We start from the raw sequence: 15,296 nt of genomic DNA, 5'->3' as shown, positions 1-15,296 counted from the left end.
CCCCAGTCTGCCAACGCTGGCGCCATCCCCCATCAGGGTCCAGGCCGTATTCCCGCTGGCGCCCCCCCGTCGCCTCGCTGAATACGGGATTCTACAGGCCCTCGTTGCTCCCGATGGGGCGCCTCTTAGCGCTCGAGGGCTGTGCCAGCTGCGCGAAACGGAGCCCTGGGAGCGCTGCAGCGCCGCTAATACGGCAGCGCTAAGGCCTGCCCAGGCCTCACAGCGTCCCTCCTGCACTGGACACGCTCCATCCATTCCATTCCAGAGCCCGGCCTTCCAGTTTCCCTCCACTCTTTTTCTTCTCCCCTTCGATGCCAAATCCTCGCCCATCCATTCTCACGACTTCTCTCTTCTCGCCCAAAACACCAAACACGCCGTCCATCGCCAGCGTCGGACTTCCTCTCGCTACTTTTGTCGATATTTTCTCCCCCCTTTACTCCGTCTTCCCGTCTCAGCCGGTGCCACCAAATTACTTGCGCAAACCTTCCAACTCCTCTCCACTCGCTTAAGTCAGCCGCTCTCGTAAATTCTCAGGCGACTCCCGATCAGAGACGAAGACGGAAAAGTCAAAATAAGAAAAGAAAAAGGAAAACCAAAAGACAGCAATACGACTCGCTTTGCTTCGCTATCGCTCGACTCGACGACTATCTTCCCGACATTTCTTCCTCTCGCTCGCGCATCTTCTCGCAATCTCGCACCAGCAACAGCGCCTGTTGACCCACGGTGTTTGAACAAGCGCCGTTTCTGAAACCAACAGAAATATCGACATCTTCTCTCGCTTCCATTGCTTCTGGTTTGGCGCTGGCCGTCAAGATTCTCCCCAGCGATTCATTCTCCTTCGCCGCCGTCACGGACTTCACGTACATATTTTTGACCTCTTCTCCTCCCGCATCTGAGCCTTAATATCCCTCTTTCCATCACGTCACAATGGGTAAGCCTCTCTCCCTCCCCCAAACGGCCTCTTCCGAGCGGTCCGCAATCTAACAATCTGCAGCTGCTCAAGCGCCCATCACCACCATCGTGCCCTTTGGCAACCGGGCTCTGCTACCCGCTTGTGCGGCTGCTTGTGGTCATCTCTACGATGCCAATGGCGCCTGTGTCCCTCCCGCTATTCCCACAAACAGTCCCGCTGTCTACACGTCATGCTTTTGCTTCGACTCTCGCCTTGCGCCCTTTTCCACCACGACTGCCGGCGTTTGCGACCAGGCCTGTACTGCTGAACCCAACGGCCTTGCTTCCATCACCAACTGGTATCATAGCGTCTGCAACGTCAAGAACGTAGCTGCGCCCTCATCTACCAGCACCATATCCTCCAGCTCTAGCGGCAGTCCCTCAGGCTCCGGCATCCCCCAGCGGACAGACGCCCCCAGCGGCGATTGGTACGCGATATCCCAGTCTCATCAAAGACAATTCTCAAGTTGACATGTTGATACTGACTCCTCATGCAGGATCTCCACTCATTACCAATGGGTCATTATGCTCGTCATCCTCGTCGTCGGCATCGCTGGCATCTGGATCGGCGCCTGCATCTGGCGCCGCCGCTACATCCGCCGCCGCGATCTTCGTCGACAAGCCGTCGGCGGCAACACCGACTCCTGGGGCTCCGGCGTCCCGCCCTCGGAGGGGGCTCCAGGCATCCCCATGACCTACCAGGACAAGGCCAACGCGACCCCCGAACTGCCCAACTTTACGTCAACCTCGGAGAAGCGCAACACGACGACCAAGCTGTGGCCCTTTTCCCGGTCATGAGAGAAACAAGAAACGATCTTACAAGGAAAATATGAAGAAAAGAGAAGGAAAGAGGGAGAGAGAAAAAGAGCGATGAGAAATATACTAGCAGCCTAATTCAAGACGAGCACTACGACACTTTTCTTTTTCAACTTCGTCCTCTTGACAGATGCCGCCGCCCCCGAAACGACCATTTCTCATTCACGCCAGCACGCACTCCTCATTCAACAGGCGCTCCTTGTCGACATCTTTTTTTCAATTATACAAATTTTTTTTATTACTAGTCCCCTCTTTTTTTTGGATTCTGGCGTTGGCTCTGTTTTTTGTGTTGGGATATTTCTTGTCCATTTTTTTCTTACACAAGGAAAGGAGTGGAGGGAGGGAGAAATTAGAGATTTTTTGGGCAAACGCGACATATCATCATTTTTCCGACATCAAAGTTCATCTGGGAGAAGAGAAGAAGAAGTGTGTGGGGGTTTATGGAACAGAGACATGTCTGTCACAGCATTTGTCACGGTGGCTCTACCTGTTCATTTTTTCTTAGAGCAAAAAAAAGGGGGTGGTACATTCCTTGGAACTCGAGAGAAACAAATAAAAACACCTTCTTTTCTTCTTCTTCTTTCAGCTCAACTTGCAAATTAACCATGTGTAATGCGCCCTTCCCCGACAATGCCTTCCCTTTTACATCATGCTAATATCATTTACTCGTGAATTTGTCATGTCGTACGTAAAGCATCTCTCATTTCTTCAAGCTTTCCTGCTCCTCCATGGCGTCCATGTACAGATCAATAAGACAGCCAGCAGACCATGCCTGTGTCGGGCTCTGGAAAATAAATAGGTTAGCATGTTACCAAAAGGCTTGATGATATACAAGAAGAAGAAGAAGAAGAAGAAGAAGACAGGTATAACACTCACAGAATCGCCGCAAAACTCTCCATTCTTCTGGGTAAGCTCCGTCAGGCCCGCCCACGGACTCTCTTTAATGGCCCGCTTGCACTCAGCCAGCCTCCTAGTCACCTGCTGGAATGCTTCAATCCTGCCCTCAGCCGTCGTTCTCCGCTGAAGATCAAACTTCAGCAGCGCGCGGAGGAAGAAGCCCGTTGGCCACAGCCACTCGGGACCCTGGTGGTAGTTTCGACCTTTGCTTGTCGCAAAGTCGTGGCTGTCCTCGCTGTTGCGGTAGTACGGGCGGTAATCCTTGTCTGCAGGGTCCAGAGTCGCCATGCCAGTGGGCCCGCGGATCGTCGAATCTGCAAGACATAGAGCCTGCCAGGCATGCTTGGGATCGAACAGATCTGTCGCTACCGTCATGGCGATCGCAAAGTTTGGTCGCAGCTGGTAGTCTTCGTACTCCTTTCCAGACTTGTACAGATCCTTGTACATGCCCCGGCGAGCGATAACGCTGGGGTTAACGTCGTATTTTGCATCTTCCTCAGCTGAGAGCGGTACGTAGTAGCATTTCTCAAAGTTGGCCTTGAGGAGATCAGCCCACTCCGTCCATGAGACGGCCTTGTCCTCTGCAGTCTTGACGCCGGACTGTGCAAACTTTCCTTGCTTGTGGAGTTGTTCTACCCATCTGAGCGTGCTGTAGAGCAGGCCTGTAATCTCGATGGCGGCACCGTCACGCGGAGTTCCGGGGACGCCCTTTGATCCGGCCTTTTCACTCTCTCCCATCTTGTCCATCCATGTACCACAGTTGAACTGGTTACCGCCAAAGATGATTCCATTACTCCAGTCGACCTTGATGTCCTGGTTGAAGCCTTCATCTTTCATCTGCGAGTCGATCTGGGGTCCTGCATTCGCCTCACGATACTTCATTCCCGAAGCATGTCTCTGGAGAGCCTCTTGGATGATTTCTTCGATTGTGCTCTCAGTAGAATATGTCCGCTTATCATCCACCGGGAACCAAGTATCATCATATGGCAGGAAACGACGCCGGACTTTTGTCTTGAGGAAATCAAGCCCTTCTGGTGCAAATCGGGTATAATCCTGGATCGTCTGGAGGAAAAACCACACCGAATCTCGCGAGTTGTACCGCGGTGCAGCGCCGCTGCTCAAGAGATTGGGAATCATACCGTGTTTGAGAACGCTGGCAAATGCAAGAATGTGCTCCTTTGCCTCTGCAAAACGACTGGTGCCAAGATAGAGTCCACGGATAGAGATGAAGACGTCTCGGCCCCAGCATCTAGCCCACTGCACTGCGAAATGCGGCAGGCCAGCAGCAATAGACGGTACCTGCTTGTCTGGCCAAAGAGAGGCCGACTTCACTAGCCCAGTTTGCTGCACGCTGACCATGGCAAGACTTCCGAGGAACCACTGGCCCTTGGCAACGTGTTCATTCATAAGTTCATAAGCACGATCAACGCTTGCTCTGTACGCGGTGCGAATGGCAAGAGCAAAGTACCTTGGCAGCAGGAAGCTAGGAATGGCCCTGATGGCCTCAAACCGCTCTCGAAGCCACGCTGCTGGCCCAGCAAGACCTTCACTGCCTGGCGCATGGCTTTGCTTCTGAATACGGCCCACAATGTAGTCGAGTGCCCAGGGGCCGTCTCGCAGGTTTTGACAAATTGGATGTCCAAGGTTGTTGTCGTTGATCACCCCTTCGAGGATACTCCACCATCCTTGCAATCCAGCATAGACGAGCTTTCCATGGCCGGGAATATCATATACCCCGTCCTGGCCATCGCTGGCGTCTCTCTCTTCTGCCTCACACCGGTAGAGCAAAAAGTTGAGGTCAATGAGGTTCAGGTTGGCCCAAGCTGCCTTGGCGCTTGAGGTGACGTAGTTGTCCAAGCCCGTAGAGTGCTCTGCAGTAGGGATCCAGGTATCGAAAAGAGCAATGCTGCCGGGCGGGAACTTGTCCCGAACGGAGATGATTGTGTCTTGGCCATGGAATTCCATCTTGATTCCAGGTACATCTACTACCTGGCTGGGGATACCTCGAAGAAACTTGGTATCGTCTTGCACGGCCTTGACAGTTTCGTCTCTGTCATCGACCTCGAGCATCCAGCTGCCCAGGTGGTTGGCTCGGGTTCCCGTCAGAACCACGGGTTTGAATTCTCCTCTTCCATTGCCATATCCAGGGAACGCAGTGTGAGCAATGAGGAAGTAACCCTTTCTAGACTCGGGATGCACTCTGTGCACGGTGATGTATTCTCCCTCATGATGGATGTGAGTCTCGTTGTAGCCATCTTTGCCCATGATGGTATGAATCTGGTTCAAGAGCTTTTTAATACTAGCAATGCCGCCCTTGCCCCTTCCGACCTTGATCTGCGAGGTCCTTGAGGCTTCAGATGTGTACAAACGCTTCTCATTGACGAGATCAACCAATCTAGGGTATATTTCATCGTACCCCATGACACTTCCCGTGGCACTGGAGCACATGTTGACAAGAGCGGCATTGGGCAGTGTGTCTCGCGCGTCACGCTTCTGGGCAGGTGGCTCGTTGTCATGGGTGCAGTCCATGAACAAGGCGTGGACAGGCGATGGTCGTATCCTCCGAATAATCTCCCTTGTAAGATCCGGGGCCTTTGAGCTCGATGGTGTACTAACATCTGACTTGGAGATGTCGTCAACCTCAAAGCTACCGATGGGACGGCCGCCGTGCCTGTGAACAAGTCTGCTCAGCTCTCCTGTGCTCCATGCTTGCATGGCTTCGCGGATAAGTGAGCTGATGCCGAGCCGCTTCACAAAGACATAATCCATTTCTTCAGACCCGGTGAAGAGCTCGGCAACAACATAGAGGTTAGGGTTAACCCTTCTGGCCTCGTCCAAGATGTGCTCTGCGACATGGATTGGGGTGGAGTGGCAGTTGTCGATGCGGAATCCTGCAAAATACTTGGCCAGCATCTGGGCATACTTTGTCATATGCTCCCACAGCCACGGGCTGTCCTCCGGGCCAGATCCGTATCGCAACTTGACACAGTCTCCCCAGACAATAACTTCTCGCTTCAGGTATACACGAGAGTCGGGCCCGGCATTATCCACCAATGCGTTGCCTCCCCATACCCAGCCATTGTTAGCCAATGCTCTCTCTCCAGGGGTAAGGTTCTTTGTTGTCTCATTGACTGGCAGTCGGGAAAAGTATGTCTCAATAATAGGGTTGGCCTCATTAATCGGACCCAGCTTAGGACCGTGATCATCAAGGCGAACATACTTGATACGGTTGAAGAGTTGTTCTAGAATCTGGTTAAGATCCTTGTCGTACTCTTCATAGAACGCAACGTTTATAGCATCCAAGACCTCGATCAACTTGGCCTTACCGGCCGCCTTGTCGGCAGACTGTGTGTTTTCTCCCTCGTATCGACCAAGAGAAAATGACAGCAAGGTAGCGGCAACATTGGGCTCGACGCGTCGGCGAAACCGCTCTCCTAGGCGATCTGTTCCCTGGAGAGCAAACTTTTTGATAAACTCCACTTGATCCTTGAGCTCTGCTGTCTTGAGATGCTCGAAATCGCTTAACGTAGCAGTGCCGACTTGGGGCGGACTGGCCTTGCCACCAACCCAAGCCTCGACAATGCTGTCAGCGTCTCGCTCGACATTGATGGCGTAGTACTCCCATAGCTGAAGTTCGAGAATGACGTGCTTTTTAATTCCTTCCATGAGCTCTAGGAGATCTTCTGTGGTCTTGATGTCGACGGGCAGTCCCAGCTTCTCAAGCTGGCCACTAAGCTCCATCAGCTTTGTATCGAGCTCATACGCGGACTCCAGCCAGGGAGCTGTCTTCAAATTGTAGCCGGCCTCAGGATGTTCCTCTAGCCATTTTGTGTTGTGCGCGGTGTGGTTGAGGACAATGTCTGTCAAGCTCAGCAGCGAGTATTTCTGCTCGAGACTCTCGACCAGCTGCTCAATGTCCTTCTCGCCCCGGGGGAAACAGGCGGGATCCCATCCCAACTGGTCATACAGACTGTACGGCGAGTTGGAGGCACCACGGACCTGCAGAGGAGTAAAGTGTATCATGTTGTATCCCCTCTCGCTGATGCCCCGCAGGTGTCGCTCCCAATCGCCAGGGAAGCGGCCCATGAGCTTGCTGATGATGGAGAAGAGCGACAACGCCGGCAGCGGCAATGGCCTGCCATCCAGCTTGAGGCGGGGAGCAACATCGATGTAGTATACTGGGGTCTTCTTCAGATCCTCGTGGCCGTTGGTGGACTTGGGGACGTCGTCGGCATCGAGCTTGGGCAGCTCGGCATAGGTGGTGTAGAAGGCAAAGACGCCAGACTCGTAGATGGGGATGGAGATTTCGAGGGTGCGGTTGAAGTCGGGAGTCAGTCTGTGGTGATGGTGATGTTGATTAGCCAAGTCCAGCTCAATTTCTCGAAGCAGATCCCTCTGTCTCAATCATGGCGAGCTGGGAACTGCTTGGGCATCGACCGTGAGCTTACTTGTACTCTCGAAACTTGTCCCGCCTAAACTCGGCCCCCTGCTGCGGGATGTTGACCCAAAGACTGCCATTGCGACAGATGGACGAGGTGCCCTCAATGGCAAATCTGATAGTAATAGGGTCATCTCCCGTGGGATCGAGATAGATGTACTCTCCCGCGACCTGGGGCGAGCCGTCGTCGTTGAGCTGCAGCAGATAAACCTCCGTGGTCGTCATGATTCCTGGGCTCATGGTGAGAAAGGAGAGGGGCCCAAAGCCTGTGCCCCGCGGCTGGTTTTGTAGCTGCTCGTTACAGCGGCCTTAGCGTACCTAAGCAGCTGCTGGTTTGCAGGGATCGAGCACTGCTGTGGCGATCAGCTAAGTAAGCTGCGGTGCTGCTGTGCTGTGCTGTGCTGTTAGTTCCAAGGCCGTCCTCGCAAGGCAGGGAGATCAGGAACAAACAAGGAAGATCCGGATTGCTTGATCAGTTGCAAGACTCTCCCTTTTGGGCTGCGATGGGCGGAAGACGAAAAGGATCCCAGACGCGAATCAAACTGCTTCTCCTTCTAGCTGCTCTTTTTTTTCCCGCAAGCGAGCCAGAGACGCTGCTGGTTGGCCGGCAGATTTTGGTGTCATGTCATGGTGGTTTTGACTTGGCCCAGACGGTGCAGGCGCTGGGCGAGTGGCGTGGGCGAGCCATTCCAAGGCACCAGGAACCACCCGGCAATCAAGGAAATGCTGGATCGAATTGCTTCTTTTTTCCTTTTGGCGCCATTTCTGCTGACGGACTATTTGTCTCCATTCTATTTGCTCCTTTTCCATGTACTTCCGGGTCGACTGAGCGAGTCCAACGGAGCTTATTTTGCGCTTGCATTGCGCAATGCACGGCATCGAGCGATGGTGTTGATGCTTGTAACACGGCAGCATGGATGTCATCTCCATGCAATTATGATGCCATGAGCCCGGGCAACGAGACAGCATCAATCTGTCATCTCCGCTAGCGTGCCCATTAGCACCGTGATACAGCATTAATTGATTCTTCATTCCAAGAAATCCATCAAAAATTCCCACGCAGTGGCTGCAGGCTACGGAACTCGGTAGCTACAACCACTATACATATAAGCTTTTGCCTGTGTCGAGCTTGCAACAGCTGGCAATCAAGCCCTAATCCCGCTGCAAATCCTTTCCTACCGATCCAATTCGTGTGCAATTTTCTCTTTTTCCCATCCTCAACCCCCTGCAGATGACTGCGGCGATGCAACTTCTCTCACCTCATATCAAGGACCTTTGAAGCTCCTTTGTTCAACCCCGCTACCAAAAAGTCATGACGTCACCATGGCCTCTGCTGATTCTGCCCCTAATCACGATCCATCCATAGCTTGGTTTCCAATTCCTCTCTAAGCAATGGATCAAGGTACTAAATAATTAGGCTACTCGTCCGCGATATCCATCTCACTAGTAAGTTTATATACATACCACTGCTCCGTATCATCCGGCATATCGATCCATTGTCTTCTCATGGGTAGTTCATTGAAATGGAAAAGACTTGAACAACTACTTCAAGTATATTCATACCATCTACCTAAGGGCATCATCATACCTATCAAAAGGCCACATTCACCATCCGAGGGCCCCTCCGAATCCAATCAATCCCGCCAATCAATCTGTCTCTGTGCTACTTGATGCCCAACTACCAACTATTAACGAACACATGCCCTCATAGCCTTTCCGTTTCCCCTTAGCCGCGCTCTCTCATCGGATAACTGCATTTGCTTACTGCTCAGTCGCTGGGACCACGTTGGGGGGTTGCTGGATAGCCGCTTTCTCTGTTCAGTGTCTCAATGCGCTAATCGTCTGGATTCGGCGAGGCCCAAATCCAGCTTCGGCCATTTCAACTGCAAGCTTGGTTGCTTCATCAAAGTCTTCTTCTGGTAGTCCTAGCACCTTATTTGCCAGACCATACTTGGACTCAAAGTTGCCATCGCCATTGGGATAAAAGACGCGCGAGTACATGGCCATACCAAAGCCTACGATGTTGCCGGTCTTGAAGATCTCCTGTCCTCGCTTGAACCGGACGTCTGTTGGCTCATACTCAATCTGCCAGTCGCTATCGGTTGTTCCCAATGCCCGGTGCACGCTGTCGAGCATGTCTCTCTGAGAGACGAGGAAGCTGGAGATGTAAAGGATCTTGTTCCGCCACTGAGAAATAGTAGGCGATTGGTCATTCTCATCATCAGGCAGCTCCTTGAGGCTAAGAAGCTGTGCCGCCGCCCTACCGCATTGTATCCAGGTTGACGTGTTAATCCGTGTCTTGCCGTCATCGTAAAAGGTGACCTTTTTGTTTGGAATATCGAAACCATACCACGGTTCACCCATGGCAAGCGAGTACTCGTACCAGAAGCTGCAACTCATGTATACCCAAGACATACCGGCCGTCTCTATGGCATCAACAGCGGCTTGGGAAGCTTGGGCACCGGGAGCGGTCATGATGTCCGTCAGAAGTTGCTTGTTGGCAAAGTCGCCGCCATACGAGTTGGGCATGATCCACGACACACCAGCCTTGGCTGCTGCAGCGATGACTTTGGTCTGAGTGTCTCTAGGAGCTGTCACGGCGAGGGAGATGAAGAGGAACTGCTGGCCCTTGAGCCCATTAACGATGGTCTCTTCGTCATCATAGTCGACTTGGACGACTTTGACCCCAGCAGGAAGCCCACTGTTACTTCCAATACGGGTAATGGCGGTAACAGTGTGCTTTCCGGTCTTGAGCAGCTCCTCGGCAATATATTTGCCAACTTGGCCTCCAGCCTATGGAAAACTTGATCAGCAATCCATGAAGCAGAATCAAAGGTAAGACGACACTGGTAAGCTTACTCCAATAATGGCCACGTTCTCAATACGGTTGGTGAAGTCTGCAGGCTGATCTTTAGCGTACTTGATGGACATGATGGCGATTGATTTTTTTAAATCCAGGTGATCTGATATATAAGGTGAAGGTGAAGGTGAAGGTGAAGGTGAAGAACTGTCTGTCTTTGCTATGTTGCTTTGATCTTTCTTCATTGCCAACATGGACGATATTCGTCTTCCCTTTATACGTTTCCCAACTCTCATATCAACCCCTTCTTCTCCCTATTCTCAACTCTCTGCAGGATTCTCCCTTCTCGCTGATAGACCGTATCCCCGGCCCTTAGAAATCAGATCTCCAGACATCATGAAGCGAACGGACTTCAAATTCCCTTAAACAGCAATGGGATCGCACTACCGGTACCGTGGTTCATTAGCTGCCGACAGCCTGCCGAATCATGGATCGCTCAAATACGAAATGAGGTTAGTCTGGCTGAAGCACGGCGACAACACTTGCTAAACTCCGGGTGTCACCACTTATATAATCCACTTGAAGAGGCCATAGCGATCCTTTGAAACACGTTATTTGAACGGTATTCGCAAATCGTGTTGCGCCGATAGTAGGATGCTCGGTCTTGCTCGGATTTCCTAAAATGCCGTTCGAGGTTGAAACGACAAGCCACCGAGGAATTAAGCGGCACTGTGCGCGATTCTATGACGACTACCAGGAATACTCGGCCAACAGCAGACATGGGAACAAAAAAATTACCAAGACTCATTGTGCAATCCTTAACCCCTAGATCGGTATTCTTTGGCGTTCGGACGCCTCACAATTTGAGAGTGGGCGGAGAAATGCGACCCAGTGTAGTTGGAAGCCTCCCTCTGAAAAGCTAGCCACTGGCAACATTTTGTGATACACGTAACGTAATGCTTCCAACTTTTACACACTTCGTATTCTTCCAAAAATAAGAACCCAGAATGCTTATAACTGAAAAAGGGTTACTTCCGATGCAGACACGGTCTGTATGACTAAGGTAGTTTTGAAACACCGCACACACGAATGGTGATGCTGGAGAATACCCTACACTGTAACATGTCCCCAGAATGGCTGTACGACATATCTGGTCCATTGCCCTAAAATTTGAGCTATATAGCCATTACGCAGTCCACCTCATCTTTTTTCACGATGTCTGATAGTTGGAAAGATATTGTGGCAGTAAAAAGTGCAAAAGGACAGTATATACGCTTCTGAGCTAGGTTCCTTGAATGCGGCGATGTTGCATATTCTGTAGACAATTTCCAGTGACACCGCCCACAAATATTCCAAGTTGACTGGGAGGTGTATATTATGGGATTCAGAATTAGTGGGAGAGAATAAGTACTTCTTCGGGGATGGAATTAATGGCACGACTTGCTTGGAAGCCGTGTCCCCTTGTGTCTTCTCTTTGCAGCTCTCCGAGCAATCAGACTGACTGCGGATAGGTATATAACCATATAAATAGCGGCAGTAAAGTAGCCAAGTTGGAATTTTGATGTCAACTACTACCGCATCTACAAATCATGAGCTAATGAATGGCCTATGAGATAGATTGATACAGTCATTGCCAGCTCTCAAATGCCTATTGTCTGCTTTCGGGACCACGGCTACATCCGTAAATCACGAACTACGCGAAATGCAGTTAGCTTGGCAGTTCTACAATTTAACAGCAATTCTAGGCTTTGGTTCTTTAGATTTGTAAATCTGATTTCCCCGGTTTCGACAATTACCCCTCAAAGTCTTCACAGCATTTTTAACTCCTCCCCAGGTGAGAGAATTGTCTTGGTATAGCTATGTAATACGTAAGAGTGGGGTTTCACAGCATTTTTAATTCGATCCAAGGCTCAGAGAAATTGAACACTGTCCCAATGACTTGTTTAGGTGCTGCATACCGCCAATCATAACAGATTTGAAGCTGGATGAGGTACCATGAAAGGGAGTCATTAAAATACTGCACCTTAATCATGTGCAGATCCAAGAATCGCACATCGCAGTACCAATGTGGTCTTTGAGCCCTTTGGTCTGATGAAATGTAAAAAAGCAACGGCGACAGCACACAACTCCTTGCACGATCCTAAAAGATACTGAACTATGTAAAATGCAGTTAGATTGGCGGCTCTGTAATTCGACAGCAATTCTGGGGTTTGGCTCTTTAGATTTGTAGATCTGAGTTTCCAGGTATTGACAACCTAGTCCGAAGCCTCTTCCTCTTCACAGCATTTTTAGTTCCTCCCCAGGCTTGAAAGAGAACTGCCTCGATGTAGGTATGTAATACGTGGAGTGAGGGTCTACAGCATTTTTGACCGGACTCATAGCTCAGAGAAATTGAGAACTGTCTCGATGACCACCTGTCTAGGTGCTGGAGAGCCTCGCCTCGTTAAATGTCACCAATTTACAACTTTGAAGTTACACTAGATACCTGCTATAAAAGGAAATCACTGGAATCGCAGAGATAGGAACCATGATTCGCAGTACCAATGTAGCCTTTGAGACCTTTGGTCTATCAGCTACTTGGCACAAGATAAAGATCTCACAACAGGTTTCTTTGCAACCTTTAGGGTAGGGCAAGCTTCATCATGGACATATGAAACGTGGTTGATACTGCTAGCGCTCGGTTTGAGAAGAGTGTGTTACTCGACAGTAGACAGACGGCAAGGAGCCGCTCCCGCGATTCGCTAGGGCCAGCTTCGTCTTGGCACAGATTCATGCTTTTGCGGAGGCCCTGGCACAAACTGGAGAGCTGATGACGACATTGGTTCTTTTGGGGATAGAAGAATTGGCATGGATCATGGGCCAAGGCGGAACGCCTGTCAGCCCCATTTCTCAATTTGATGGGGTGCTGCGTTAGTTCCGACAGCAGATTAAACTTCTCCTCGCGAAGACAAGGATCCAGTCGCCTCACATACCCTGGGCTGTGGCTTTAAGGAGTTTTCGTGGATACCGATGTTCATGCTTCTTGGCATGGAATGTTTCTACGTTACATCCACATCTTCACAGTTGAGGTTTTGGAATACCCAGCTGGAGTCAAGATGTGATATCCGAGCATATCTCGGTCTGAGCAGGGACACGCACTGACGCACGTTTAGATTAATTGGTCGCGGGAAAGGTGCTTCTTCCCCTTATGGCCTTGCTGTTCATGGATAGCTTCTTTTTTTTTTTGTGATGAGGAGGCTCTTAGCTCGCCAGCTTAATCCGCCACCTTTTGTCGCTTACATGCATTAGACCTCGAAAGTTGGAGGCCGGCGCCATCCGCCATTAACATCCAATCTCACAAGCTCCAGCCGAGACGAAGGCACGTTGCTAAGGCCTCAACTGGTTTTGGCAACGTGCCGTGCCGCAGAAGTGCCTGTATACGGTATGTGACGCAATTCCCTAAGCTGTGCTTTGTACTCTGTGCTCTGTTACAGACTCTGTGCTCCATTCTTCGTTGTCTGTTGCCTGTCCATTGTGCTTTGTTCCTGTATCACGTTTGAGCCGTCTGACTGACCCAGGGTCCCTTCAGGGAGCTTTCGGTCCGTGAATCCCCAAGCCAAGCTGGAGATTTTTCCGCCTGCCTAGGATAGCAGCTCCAGCTCCCGCCACATAGGACTTACCGTTTCCATGAGTGCTCCGTGGTGGCTCCGTAGTGGCCAACGGAACACGATGCAGAGTAGTGGCTTGCAGAAAACCGGTTGTTGACAATCCTGTGGAGAAACAAAGCGGGCTGAGCCTTTGACAGATGGATTTAGCCGAGTCGGGCTCTTTTCCAGCAAGCCAAGGGTGGATATGCAGGATAAACAGGGGAGTTTCGGGAGCCCAAACGGCACGTGATAATTCACGTGACTCCCCCTTGCAGTATCAAGGAATCAAAATCTTCGCCCATCATCGAGATTATGCGCTTGCTGGGTCAGATTCTTTCCACCTGTTCAACTCGGAATGGAGCCATCTGGCCCCAACAGTCAGACTTGGTCAAACAAGAACCTTGAAGTTATCTCAATCTTGTTTTCTCCCTGCTCTTGTAGTGGGCCGGCTGCACTTGGAGGCGTCCACCTCGTTTGCAGTGCGGGCCGGAGCATTTTCTCCGGAGCAAAACCTCCGTCTGATGTTATACAACAGCGCCTTTGTATTCTCTTACACCACAGACAGCAGAAACTGCGATCGCGATCCCATCGATGGTGACGCCAACGACTGAGCTCCCACTGGCCCCTTGCCCTCCACTACGCTATCCACAACGTTTAGTGCTCCTCCTTCTCCTCTCAAGGGCCCTGATAAGATTGCCAATTGGACCGCGGCTTGCTTCACGTTAAGAACCGCTGCACCTGTCGCGGAGCACCAGCCCAACCTTCTACTAGCTACCAGAAGGACCCGGGCAGGGGTGGCAGACAGAAGGGCTTCTCTCTTACAGGGGGGTTTCCTGCCTGAAGATATGTTTCTGCTTCGGTGTGGGTGTTGGCCTTGGGGGGGATTGCTGAGAACGAGCCGTGCCTTGGTTGGGACGTACGAGTATCGTATGGCTGCATGTTGGGCTCTGACGATTGAGGATCTTGGCTGCTTTGGAAGATGCCCGCCTGACATTTCTCCCAATATACATGCTGACTCTTGTGTAGCCGAACTCTACCGCGCACAGATCCGCCATTTATCTCCTCTCCTCTCCTCAGGAAGGGTTAGAAGCGCACACTTTGATATTGGAGCCCCCCGCCGAAACAAGCAACGCCGGCGCATCGTGGAGCTGACTTGGTCGACTCCTTTGGCGCCGGTTTGATATAACTTGGCTTTGGAACCGGGTTGGCTGGCCCCATCCGGAACGGGGGCCGGCTGCATTCTTTTGATGAGTGTGTGTGCGTGCTTGGCCCGGGACACCGATGACCACCTCTGCCATCGCACCAAGCCATCACACTTTTGCCCTTGCCATCATGTATTATGCGCGACCCGCAGGGCCACCTTCGTGACGCCGTCTCCACACCGGCTTTGTGTGCTATGTGCACTATCCTGCATACAGAGACTAGCCAAGTGCTCAGATCAATTTCCTAGTTTGAACCTTGTATACCCTCCCTGCCTGCCTGTCCAAGATGCTTCAAACGGTCTGAGGCATGACTTTGAAGGCGCTAATACGACTTTGCTAGCCCAACGGGCAGCCAGGGGTAACCGTCCTTCAACTTTTCCTTTGCTTGCGGGAATACGGTTCAAAGGCTCCAAAGGACCCCCCCAGCCCCAGCCAGGCGGCGATCTGGCTATCATGGCCAAGAATATATTTAGCAATGACGTTTCCGCCTCGTTAGGGGACGCATATCCTCTTCTCATCTCGTTGCTGATCTGCTCATCGTGGCTCTCCTAGACTTGTGAACATTA

General features: G+C 51.3%; 3 protein-coding genes across 3 annotated transcripts; 1 reads left to right on the top strand and 2 right to left on the bottom strand.

The window, feature by feature from the left end:
• Positions 1-927: 927 nt before the first annotated feature.
• On the top strand, positions 928-1,749 carry T069G_10499 (uncharacterized protein; the record flags this gene model as incomplete). Its single annotated transcript, XM_056177709.1, has 3 exons — positions 928-931; positions 995-1,379; positions 1,449-1,749. The coding sequence occupies 3 exons, from the start codon at positions 928-930 to the stop codon at positions 1,747-1,749; spliced, it is 690 nt and encodes a 229-aa protein (XP_056023999.1).
• Positions 1,750-2,467: 718 nt separating this feature from the next.
• Positions 2,468-7,342, bottom strand: T069G_10498 (glycogen debranching enzyme, glucanotransferase domain-containing protein; the record flags this gene model as incomplete). The annotated part of the gene is made up of 4 exons (XM_056177708.1): positions 2,468-2,551; positions 2,644-5,906; positions 5,991-7,000; positions 7,113-7,342. The coding sequence occupies 4 exons, from the start codon at positions 7,340-7,342 to the stop codon at positions 2,468-2,470; spliced, it is 4,587 nt and encodes a 1,528-aa protein (XP_056023998.1).
• A 1,578-nt stretch (positions 7,343-8,920) lies between these two features.
• On the bottom strand, positions 8,921-10,033 carry T069G_10497 (nmrA-like family domain-containing protein; the record flags this gene model as incomplete). Its single annotated transcript, XM_056177707.1, has 2 exons — positions 8,921-9,895; positions 9,962-10,033. The coding sequence occupies 2 exons, from the start codon at positions 10,031-10,033 to the stop codon at positions 8,921-8,923; spliced, it is 1,047 nt and encodes a 348-aa protein (XP_056023997.1).
• Positions 10,034-15,296: the final 5,263 nt, after the last annotated feature.

This window comes from Trichoderma breve (assembly GCF_028502605.1).
Source record: "Trichoderma breve strain T069 chromosome 7 map unlocalized scaffold00007, whole genome shotgun sequence".
NCBI lineage: Eukaryota > Fungi > Ascomycota > Sordariomycetes > Hypocreales > Hypocreaceae > Trichoderma > Trichoderma breve.
Note: the sequence above shows the minus strand (reverse complement) of the source record. Positions and strands in the feature narration are given on the sequence as shown.